Source organism: Caretta caretta, chromosome 9 (genome assembly GCF_965140235.1).
Source record: "Caretta caretta isolate rCarCar2 chromosome 9, rCarCar1.hap1, whole genome shotgun sequence".
NCBI classification, from domain to species: Eukaryota; Metazoa; Chordata; order Testudines; family Cheloniidae; genus Caretta; species Caretta caretta.
Genome location: NC_134214.1, coordinates 65,313,572 through 65,325,458, shown reverse-complemented (window position 1 = coordinate 65,325,458; position 11,887 = coordinate 65,313,572). Strand labels below are relative to the sequence as shown.

The 11,887-nt window shown below is 50.4% G+C and overlaps 1 protein-coding gene across 4 annotated transcripts in view; it reads right to left on the bottom strand.

Moving 5' to 3' along the window:
* The window catches only part of SYTL4 (synaptotagmin like 4), a 43,330-nt gene that overhangs the window by 12,407 nt on the left and 19,036 nt on the right, over positions 1-11,887 (bottom strand). The window contains exons 1-8 of one of the 4 annotated variants that reach the window (XM_048864259.2): positions 11,727-11,862; positions 5,061-5,217; positions 4,560-4,775; positions 3,684-3,793; positions 3,282-3,396; positions 1,292-1,405; positions 340-469; positions 134-224 (exon numbers count right to left, since the gene is read on the bottom strand). In XM_048864259.2, the coding sequence (XP_048720216.2) occupies positions 134-224; positions 340-469; positions 1,292-1,405; positions 3,282-3,396; positions 3,684-3,793; positions 4,560-4,775; positions 5,061-5,170 (886 nt within the window). In that variant the 5' untranslated portion in view covers positions 5,171-5,217; positions 11,727-11,862. Of the gene's footprint in view, positions 1-133; positions 225-339; positions 470-1,291; positions 1,406-3,281; positions 3,397-3,683; positions 3,794-4,418; positions 4,531-4,559; positions 4,776-5,060; positions 5,218-11,726; positions 11,863-11,887 lie in introns of those variants that run through there. The other 3 variants (XM_048864258.2, XM_048864260.2, XM_048864261.2) reach the window with 3 other exon arrangements.

The following is an 11,887-nucleotide window of genomic DNA, read 5'->3' as shown; positions in this document are numbered from 1 at the left end:
GGGGTGAAGTGACTTGCCCAAGGTTGCCCAACAGGTCAGCAGCAGAGGCAGGAACAGAACCAAGGTATCCAGACTCAGCCCTGCGCTTTGTTTCCCAGAGCACAGCTGCCAGGGTCCCCAGAGGGCGACTCACCTGCAGGCCTCAGGGTCCTCCGGGGATTCTTCTTGAATATGGTTTCATTCTCATCTGCGGACACTGCACCGTGGCTCCCCACACGAGCCTCCTTTGAAGGGAAAGCAGACCGTTCAGAGAGGGGGAACTAGACTGTGTAACCCCCAACCCCAGAGCCCACACGGCAGGAGAACCCGATCACTGCAGCGGTGGTAGCGGACACATACACTTTCTGAGCTGGAGGGAGTAGTGTCTCCGGAGTGGGTGGGGATGGGGAGGGTTGATACATTGGAGCCCACGGGACCATGCCTTCGCTTCCCCTCTTGAAAAGTGACAGTTTTATCCAGGGAATTTCTCCTGCAGACAGTAGAGGAAAAAGTCAGACTTGCTCTGTATCCCTCCAGTATGAGAGCTCTTTGATTGGGGGGGGCCGGGCAGGTGGTTGCTAGGCAGTCTCCCTGAGTTAGCTTATCTGACAGCCAATATCTTGACTCTCTCAACAAGCACCGAAACAGCCTTCTGAGTGAGATTAGAGCGTCACAGTCTACCAGCACCATGTGCTAAAGGAATGAGCAGGGGAAAACAGGGGGGAATCCTGCCTACCCAGTGTAAGATTTAAAGACAGTAAAAAAACCTTTTCCTCCAAATACTGCATTCTTATGCAGTTGCTACTCTGCCTGTCCTCTGCATCACAGCCAGCTTGGAGTTACCTACTGTTTAGGCTGCATCAGCACTGCTCCCAGTTCTTCTCATGGCTCCAGGCCTCCTGTGTGTATCAGGACTGTACAGGCAGCTGGGCACCAGCCTGTTCAGCACATGGATCGGAGCAGCCATGGGCTCAAAAGGGGCCAGGGCTTGGGAGACAGCTGTAGCTGTTGGAAGGAGAGGGGAGCAGCATCTGGAGCAGGTTAGGGCGCCATCTCCCCATCGGTGTCTCAGTTAAGCATTCCTGGGAAGTGGAGACGGGGTCCCAGCTCACCTTCGGAAGCATCCCTAAAGCGTGCCCTCTTCCTCCTACTCCAAATCTTTAAAGGACCCTCCCACCTGCCTTTTGAACCGTTTACTTAAGGCAGGGGGAGAGGGAGAGGCAGGGAGAAGACAGCAACACAGGAAGCGGGAAGAGCCAAGTATCTGACCGCTCCTGTTGACTGTTTTGGGGCACAGGAATCAGTCCCTAACCTGGAGCTGACACCTGTGCCAGTGGCGTTGGGTCTGTACCCATCCAGACTCATGTTCTCCATGGACTCGGTATCACTCTTCCCATCTCGGGGGTCCAAGGCTTCAGGAGGCATTCTGGGAAAAGAAATAGATCTGTCCCTATGGTAGGAAGGGCAGTTCCAGACTGCAGTGCAGGAGGCCCGACCCCTCCTGACAGACCGGGAGAACCAGGGTGTCAGCCACTCTGCTGTATGGCAATATGGGCCTTTGGGGCAACGGGCAGCACTTTGATTTTTGCCGCACAGGGCCTAGAGGAAGATACCAGCCCCTGAACGCAGCTGTTTTATTTACAAGGGCAGGAGATGGGTTTAAGATAAGCAGAGCCACATGGTGGATTTGTAGGTCAATAAAAGAAGAGTTTGATCAGATTAGACCTGCATCAGAACACCTCCACATTGATCATGGGAGAGCTGGATTGGCTGGGAAACCTATTGAAGCTCTCTGGAAAACTCCACTGGAGGGTTGGGTTACACAACGGCAAATCCTCCTTATCTAACAGCATCAGGAAGGGGCCTGGAAAGGAGCATCAACAAGCTGAGGGAGCTTTAAAATGGCCTGATCTATTTTAGCTGTACTTGGTCTCCATAAGCCAGAGTGGCATTACCAGACAGCCACTGTAATTTACATTTTCATGCCATCACCCAGATGAGCCACTCTGGTGCCAGATATCAGTCGTTTTGGTGCCAGAAAGCATAATGGGCTGGGTTAACACCCATCTCCCATGGTTCCTCTTTTGGGACAAGAGATTCCAGCTCAGCACCCCGTGGCCAAGGGATGGTATCATTCCCACCGCAGGAGGACATTGTTGACCGTATGAAATGATACAAGAGGCAGAATATCACACAAAGCCCATGGGACACAAGCACAGCCAGCTGATCAAGTGCCAGTGACAAGCACCAAAGCATCCCACCAACAAGGGGAGGAGATCATGCTGGGGGCCTTCTGGCTGAAGGAACGGGGCAGCAGCGACAGCACCGGTTTAGCCCTTCTGCAGTTCATGGCTCTTGGCCATTCTTACATCACATCTTGAAGTGATTTTCTAATATGCCCATCAGGCATAGTATCTGACCAAGTCTGTGTGAGAAAAATTGGAAGCTACAGACAGTCCTGGTCCTCTGCCCCAGGGCAAGGAGGGCAACTCAAGTCATCAAGTTTTAAGTGAGGAAGGGATCTTCCCGAATTTATTTGCCAAGGCCTAGGGAGCCACAGTCATCTGCTGTAGCATCCGACAGCAAGACTCAGTCTGTGCCAGGGGTTCTCAACAATTTTTTTGAGGTCCTCAGAGTGCAGCCACCAATTCTTGCTGGTGGCCACTCCGACAAACCTGTTTCTCTGTCCCTGCCTTCCACAGCCCTTCAGTGAGAGCCCACCCCGGGGAAGGTGGGTCGGGAACTCACCAGCTGCCTGCAGAGTTCCAGGCTCCCCATGCCCCAGCCTGGCAGGAGCGGAGGAGCTGCCTAAGGGAGTGCCCCAGGGACCAAACGCCGCAGCCACCTCCAGCACCATGCGCACTGACCTCATGCGTCTCCAGATGTGCTGCCCAGAGCCCCCAAGGAAGTTACGCGGTGCAGGGCGCTGATCCCTGCTGGTGGCACCAGCGCATACACCAAGGCAGCGCATCTAATTGCCCCTGGTGCCACCTATTCAGGAGCAACAGCTGGGCACTGCAGGGAGGGGTCACTGCTTTGCCCCCACCCCAATCTCCACCCATGGTTTGGAGGCTGTCATGGCCGCATTTGAGAAACACTGGTCTATGCTCTCCGCAACTACCAGCCCTCCTCCCATAAGAGACCATATCTTCTCAAAGCCCATTGCTCTGCCCAATGCACATGGATTTCAGGTCATTGCTTCCCTGAGAGATCTGAGGAGAATGCAGGGAAGGTGGGATCTAGTTCCCTCTCTCTGCGGAGGCTCCAACAGAGGACACCTGCAGAATGGACTTAAGGCTCACCTAGGCTCCTTCTGTCGCTCCTGGAGACTCTTCTGCTTTGCCACGGGTGAGTCTTTTGGATCGTTCGGCTGTGCGTGCTGGAGAAGGGTTTGCCCCACTGTTTCCCTTTTGTTGGCTGGAAGAAAATAAAAAATAATGCTAAGGCAACCAAGATGGCAGGAGAGCAGCCCAGCAGGGGCAGCCTGCAGAGACCTCAGGCATCTTATTTCCCCATCCAAGTGCTAACTCTGGCATCTCCATGAGCAAGAAAACAAGTGCCTCCATCTGACCTGGAGGCCCCCCTAGGGGTGAATTGGGCCCTGTGTCCATGGCCTCTCCGCATGGAGGCTGCCAACTAGGCTGCGTCCCAGAGGTGGTTTTCTGCGATAGGGCCCCTCCCACCCAGAGCTTGGCTGGTCCTACCTTGAGGTTTGCGCCGAAGGGACATTCTCACTATGTCGATTCCCAGCTTGTTTGCAAAGCGATTGACTCTTTGGTCATAGAACCAGTCACCGGTTGTCTTCTTCAACTCTCTGCAGGGGAAAGAGGCAGTGAGAGGCCATTCTCACCCTGTGTAAGGTCAGTGCTCTCTGCTTCCTTTACTCTACCACCCTGCAGGAGGAAACACTGTTGGAGCAATGTAGATGAGCATGGCAATTTTAGGACGCAGATGCATAGAAAGACAAGATCCCAGCCCTAAAGAGCTGACAGGATAGCCCTGGGCATGCAGTCTCAAGAAGGCCTGCATACACTGTCAGCAAGGAACAGACATAGGATGCCTGGTGCACAGGCAGCAGGAAGCTCTCCCGGTGTGAGCAGCAGTAGGAGAGACGCTGCGAAGCTACAAGTGGGAGAGGGACAAGGGACACATGTAAGGCAGGAGAGGAGAGAGGGGTCTGTTTTTTCACCACCGAAAGCTTGCATACTGCCAGCTTGGTGCACAGAGAGAATGGGACGAGGGGCGTTGGAGGTGAAGACTCTTAGCAGAAGTGCTTGGAACAGACTGGGAGGAAAGAAGAAAGGCTGGACTCCAAGGTAAGTGGAGAGTGGAACAGCTGCAGCAGGAGATAACCAGGACAACCACCAGCAGCAATGGAGAAGGACGGATGGGTTTTAGAGATGCCAGAGGAAGCTGTGAGGTCTTTGCAAGAGCCTTACTGTGTGTGGGAGCAGAGAAGAGAAGAGCAGAGCAGGATGGCATCCAGATTGCAAGCCTGGTGACAGGGAGGATGAGGAAGGCAGCCATGGTCTGTGCAGAGAGAGACACTCAGCCTGAACTCTCCTCAGGGAAACACTCACGCTTCCTTGGTGCAGACTTTGCAGCGCCAGGTGCTGTTGATGCTGTAGGAGCGGCAGTCCCGACACACCAGGTGGTTGCAGCCACGGCAGGTGTTGGCCTTGGGGCTCACCCGGCCCAAGCTCTGCTGGCACCGGGCACACGTCCTCTCGCTGTAGCGCTGGCTGCCGCGCTTGGCCCCTTTGCGCCGGATCTCCAGCAGCTCATTCTTCAGTCGCCTGTTCAGATGCAAAACCAATGAGCAGTGAAAACCCACACCAAGCCCTGAGTTGATGCTGCCTCTTAGAGCAAGTCAGGACAGGGCAGTGATGCCTGGGCAGCCACCACCATTTACCTCCACATCAGGGAGGAACAGAGCACAATTCCAGCAAGGCAGCTAACTACAAGACCCATGTCCATCCCCACCCTGCCATTTACAGGCAAAACCCTACCGGCCATCAAGGAAGCAGATTGCAGTGGAAGACTTTGAAGGAAAAAAATCTCTCCCCCACCAAGGCTCTCACCTGACCCTTCTCTCCTCAGCCTTGCGGAGCTCTTCATCTCGCTGCAGGACTTGCAGGATCATATCCCTCTCCGCCTCTGACAGGAAAGACAGGTCCACAGCCTCCGACATAGTTTATCCCAGGAATTGCCTGCTTTTTCCTGAAAGCAGCTGGATTCCTCAGAGCCGGAGGCAAGTTAGCAAGTTAGTACAGTCAAGTGCAACGCTCCTGGGTTTTTCTAAGCCCCCTGTGCATTTGCATGAAGCAATAACTCATTGATCCTCCAGGTGGCCATCAATTGCCCCTGTATCTACTCTGTGCCTCACTGTACTTTGTTGGTCCCACCTCACAGAAAGGCTGTGGGGAGTCCCTGCATTAGTCACTAAAGCATGATCAGCTTCATCCCTGCGCCCAGCTTAAGAGCATGCTGCCTCTGCTGCACTCATTACACACCCTGTTTAGAGAGAGTTCAATGTTTGGAAGCTCTTGGCTCCCTGGCCTGCACGTGGCCTTAATGAGCCTCCATGGGAACATCCAGTGGCTGAGTCATTCCACCAACACGCTCGGAGTTTTCTGCCTGCATCCAGCACTTGCAGACAGACCCAGCCTGGAAAGAGGTGGTGGTGAAGAGAACAAAAGGATGGATTGGAGTTCCGAGTTACAGCACTGTGCCTCCCCTGCTGACACAGGCCCAAGTGTCCAAGCATAGCAATGGCCTTCTGAGCTGCAGACCTCCCCAACCACAAGGAAGCAGGGCTACTGCAAGAACCTTGGAAGCACAGGGTATAGGATCTGGCCTACGAGGCTCCCCTCAGAGCCCAGAAGAGAGAGGAGAGCAAAAAGATTAGGCTCATCAGTAAGCTGCCATGAGCAGCTGCTTGTAGTATTTCTATAGAGCTTGGCCCATATCTAAGTCACTTCTTGTCCCAGCTCAGCCTATTGGGGTCAGGCACACCACAAAAAGAGTGCCAAGTGTCCCTCCCCATCTCAGGAACAGGCTCCTCGGGGCTCTGAAGCACAGAACAGCAAACATATACTGCTATCAAGAGCAGCACTGCCCCAGCCTTGTTCACCCAGAGCCTTGCAGGTTCATTTCCTAGTCTGGACCGTGGCTTTCTCCAGGGATGCATTTTCCCCTACCGCCAGCAGGAAGTTCACACTCCCGCGATGCTGCCCCTGAATGACCATCCTATCTCCTAGATGACATCACACTCCATTGTTATGGCTACAGATGTGCTGTTACTTCCCAGAACAGTGGGAATCAGGGATTCCCTAGGAGCAGGAGGCCAGGACTCCCAGAAGGAGGTCGAGAGTCTCATTGAGTTCTAGCTCAAATGTGTTCGGGTTTTTTTTTTAAAAAATACAAAAGAAAGCCAACCCGGGCCTTAGGATTTGCCTATGAATGAACTCGAGAGCACAAATCAAGACAGAGCAATATATTAACCCCGTGCTATTTTCAAACTGAAGACACTAAGCAAAAATAAGTTGCACTATTGGAATTTACTGTACCCAGTGTAAACTTGTTTATATAGAGAAAAAACCTGCACCAAAGATCAACTCCGCATAAATAATCTCATCTTGTAAACCGCCTCTTTAGGATACTTAGGTTCCAGGTTTTGTTCGACCTTTAGTTAAAGAGCCACTTCTACTAAGCAACTCATCTTTGCTGGTTCCTTAGTCCCATTATCAGTCTATTTAAACAAGATTTTGTGTTTTTAAAAAAGGCACACCATTCCCATTGTGATGGGTGAAGTGTTAAAGACAAAAAGGCCAAGGGATTTGGCCCCAATGCTTTGTTTCTTCATAAAAAAAAAGTATTTTCACAAGATTCTGAGATGACTAGAAATACCACCTGGAATGTTGAAAAAGCATCACCCTCTGGTTTACAGTACTGTGCTAATCCATGTAAGAACTGGAAAATGAAACTAATCAGCAGATCATTGTTCAATCAGAATGACATGTAAAACCGTTAACATTAGATTTTTAGTAACCCAAGACGTCCTTTATTTAGGTTGTTAAGAAAGGTAACATATGAATTTTAAACTGCCCATGTTCCTTTAAATGGCCTTGTTCTACAAACATGCAAGAAGGTAGAATCTGGATTCCAAAGAAATGGAAAAAAGAGTAGCAATAAGAACAAAAGCAATGGGGAATATTAGTAGGCTGATTGAAATCACTTCCAGTACTTTATTCAGATCCTGTCTGAAACAGTTCCTCAGCCCCATGTCAAGGAGTGAGATGCATTTCTTACTTCATGACTTGCTGTAAGCTGGTTACAAGTCTTGTCTGGATACCACAGTAATTGGCACTTAGAAAGACCATCCAGGAGCAAGCAAAGTAATGACAGAGTCTCTCTGCAAGCACCCAGTTAACATGCTTATCTATGCCAATTCACTTCCTACTCTGTCACCATTATCAAGCCCTACCCAGAATATCTTCCTCAGACTCTTAGCCATAGAAATAGCTTTCTATTCCTAGCTCTCCCCATTCCTGGAGCTCCATGCTCCTGACACATTCCATGGAATCTTTATCAGCTGCAGGGATTTTAGCTAAGAAGCAGGATGCAGATTTGAGACCTCTCTAGAATCACATCTGTATTGGCCACTTCCACATTTTCTGTAGCATAATGTTTTGTGGAAGAAGGGCTCACTAGGACTGGGTGAACATCTGGAAGAGACAATATCCTCAACTATTCCACCGTCAGTAGGCTTTGGTGATGCCCTCATTTATTCTCTCCCCTTTTAACTCCACTGTAGCACTTTTCCTCACAAATGGGATCTGTTTAGATGGGTATCTGGAGTTCTAGGCCTGAAGAAGAAAATCAGCAGTGAGCAGCTTCTAAGGTAGTTGGAGCACCAATCGGGCTGAGAGAAGAATGGAAGTTGCTAAGATTCTGTTTGTTTAGAATTGGCTTTTCTAAATTGCCAGCCAAATGAATGCTTAGGCATCGTAAGGCAGGTCTGCAGAGGAACAAGCATCTTCCCTTTTAGTTCTGCATTCAGGAGTATCCATTTTGGACTCAATACTTAGAGGGACTGGACAGGTCTTTTCTCAGACTAACTTTTAAGTTCTCAGTCATGCATCCAGACAGATTAATGTTGAGACATTTCTTCTGAGAAGTTCGACAAGCTCTCTCTTTAGTGCAGCCACTCCGGAAGGGGCTTTTGTTCCTGTAGGTGCCACCTGAAAGCAGCCACTCCAGTACACTCATTTTGCGAGCCTCTACAACCCAGGGGTTAGAGCAGGGAAGGGTCACCACTTGAAGATGGAGTCCACACTCAGTCTAGGGGAAGGACCCAGGACAGTGGAGGCTGTTTGCAGATGCAAGAAATATTAGCCCAGGAACTACATGCAAAGAGATCAGCTCCACTTTGCTTCTCCCTGTGCAATGTCCTCTTGCACCCAAGTGACCATGAAGAGAAAGAATGAAGCTGAACAGGTTGAGTAAGCTCTTGTTTCTGACAGAGTGAACTGGCCTCCCAAGGGAGCCTCACCTCGCCATGTTTTCTCTGATCACTACACTTCCAACTCCCCCCCCGCCCCGCCGCCCAGGCTTTGCTCCTTTAGTGAAGTGGGGAGGGGCTGAGCACAAGGGAGCCAATCCTTCCCCAGGAACACTGCACCCTCCAGGACAGTGCCAGAGCAAGACTCAGACCCATAAGTACCCACTCACTTCCACCTCCAAAGAGCCAAGAGCCCTGCAATCCCAGGCCAGACTGGGAAGGCCACTGCTTTTTATTCTCTTGTAGAGAAACAGCCCTAGGGCTACATGCTGGCTTCCCTCCAACCCAGGAGGAAGCTAACCAAGTATGTGGCAGTGCCTGACTTCCTCAAGGTCTGGGACTGTCAGGCTTTCCTGTATGTGTAACTGCATAGGAAAGGCTGCCAACAGGCACCCTGCAAGAACCCTTCCTCACCTAGCTATCACCTACCTGTATCTAAGAAGTGCATAAGCTCTGGACCAACTCTAGTTAAAACAGAGGGAGTGCATACCTCTTTAGATCACATCTTCTGCTAACCCGCTCTTAGAGTCCAGCTAGTGAAACACAGTCTCATTTCCCAACATGTAACCCATATCCCTAAGAACATAAGAATAGACCATTGCTCTGACCCAGTATGGCCATGTAGCCCACAATCCTGTCTTCCAACAGCAGCCAATGCCAGATGCCTCAGAGGGAATGAAAAAAATAAGGCAATCAAGTGATCCATCCCATCATCCAGTCCCAGCTTCTAGCAATCAGAGGTTTAGGGCCACCCAGAGCAGTGGGTTGTGCCCCTGACCGTCTTGGCTAATAGCCATTGATGGACCTTTCATTTTTGAACCCAGTTATACTTTTGGCCTTCACAACATCCCCTGGCAAGGAGTTCCACAGGTTGACTTCCACAGTACTTCCTTTTGTTTTAAACCTGCTGCCTATTAATATCATTGGGTGACACCTGGTCCATGGGTGATGTGAAGGGATAAATAACACTTCCTTATTTACTTTCCCCACCCCAGTCATAATTTTATAGATCTCTCTCACATCCCTGCTTAGTTGTCCCAGTCTTCTTACTCTCTCCTCACATGGAAGCGGTTCCATCCTCCACCTTCACCCCCCCACCCCCACTATCTCTGGAGTGGGCCCCCAAATTAAAGCAGCCATGCCAAAGGTCAGAAGACAGGAGTTAGCACAGAAAGCAACTGCAGGGTGTGAACCGAAGCTACCACCGCCTGCTCTAATTTAGACCTTCTCGCCACACAGTTACACCAACCACGCTCTCTCTCACATCTGCACATGTTAACAAATCCACATTGCATTTTCTTACACAGTCTGCAATTGGCCTGTCTCCAGCGTTCCATGCACACAAGAGCACCTCTGTAAATGGGAGAGAAAGTATTTGCAAGTGGGTAAAGGCTTTAATTAGGAATGTGACTCACAGAGGAAGGTTAGCAGGATCTAACAAGCGGAGAAGGTGTCAACACAACAGTCCCATAGCTATTATTCCACATGAACACCAAGCAACGTCCAAGTGTATAAGAGAAATACAGCCTCTACCTAGTTTCAGAGGAACAGCCGTGTTAGTCTGTATTCGCAAAAAGAAAAGGAGGACTTGTGGCACCTTAGAGACTAACCAATTTATTTGAGCATGAGCTTTCGTGAGCTACAGCCCACTTCATCAGATGTTTACCATGGAAACTGCAGCAGACTTTATATACACACAGAGAATATGAAACAATACCTCCTCCCACCCCACTGTCCTGCTGGTAATAGCTTATCTAAAGTGATCAACAGGTGGGCCATTTCCAGCACAAATCCAGGTTTTCTCACCCTCCACCCCCCCACACAAATTCACTCTCCTGCTGGTGCTAGCCCATCCAAAGTGACAACTCTTTACATAGTCAAGTCGGGCTATTTCCTGCATAGATCCAGGTTTTCTCACATCCCCCCCACCCCCATACACACACAAACTCACTCTCCTGCTGGTAATAGCTCATCTAAACTGACCACTCTCCAAGTTTAAATCCAAGTTAAACCAGAACATCTGGGGGGGGGGGGGAGGGGAGGAAAAAACAAGAGGAAACAGGCTACCTTGCATAATGACTTAGCCACTCCCAGTCTCTATTTAAGCCTAAATTAATAGTATCCAATTTGCAAATGAATTCCAATTCAGCAGTTTCTCGCTGGAGTCTGGATTTGAAGTTTTTTTGTTTTAAGATAGCGACCTTCATGTCTGTGATTGCGTGACCAGAGAGATTGAAGTGTTCTCCGACTGGTTTATGAATGTTATAATTCTTGACATCTGATTTGTGTCCATTTATTCTTTTACGTAGAGACTGTCCAGTTTGACCAATGTACATGGCAGAGGGGCATTGCTGGCACATGATGGCATATATCACATTGGTGGATGTGCAGGTGAACGAGCCTCTGATAGTGTGGCTGCTGTTATTAGGCCCTGTGATGGTGTCCCCTGAATAGATATGTGGGCACAATTGGCAACGGGCTTTGTTGCAAGGATAAGTTCCTGGGTTAGTGGTTCTGTTGTGTGGTATGTGGTTGTTGGTGAGTATTTGCTTCAGGTTGCGGGGCTGTCTGTAGGCAAGGACTGGCCTGTCTCCCAAGACTTGTGAGAGTGTTGGGTCATCCTTTAGGATAGGTTGTAGATCCTTAATAATGCGTTGGAGGGGTTTTAGTTGGGGGCTGAAGGTGACCGCTAGTGGCGTTCTGTTATTTTCTTTGTTAGGCCTGTCCTGTAGCCTCTACCTAGGTACTTATAAGTCCCCTTCCTTCATGACAGGGACAGCATGTGCGCCTCACAGAAGCAAAGGACTGCATCCTCCCACCACCCAGATGAAGCAGGGAACTGAGTTATCAGAGTCATGGTCCTTTCCTGTAGCAGGAAGCCTGGGACTGCTGTGCAAGGTACTAGAAGGCTCTTGAGCAGATCTGGAAACAAACTCTCCCTCCCCACCCAACACAAGCCGCAATCCTTCCTCTCCTGTCCTCACTGACCTGAGAGCTGTAGACTGAAGGCTCAGGAGTGGGAGCAGATTCCTGCCCAGCTTAAGCAGTGAACTGCCACAGAGTCACCTTGACCCAGACACCGAACCCCTCATGCCCGCCACATGACAAACCCCAACCATGCACTACTATGCGGCACACCCCGCAATCTACCCACCACCGCACAGCAACCCCAGAGCTTGCTTACCCCACACGCTCCAGAACTGGCATCTACACTCTGCCTGGGCTGTCCCAGCTGTGCCGCTAGATAGGAAACACGTCTGTAATACGCCAGGCTCTGCTATCCGAAAGACAAACCTCTCCAGGAATGCCAGGAAGTCAGGATCACAACCAGCAGCCCGTCCCAGC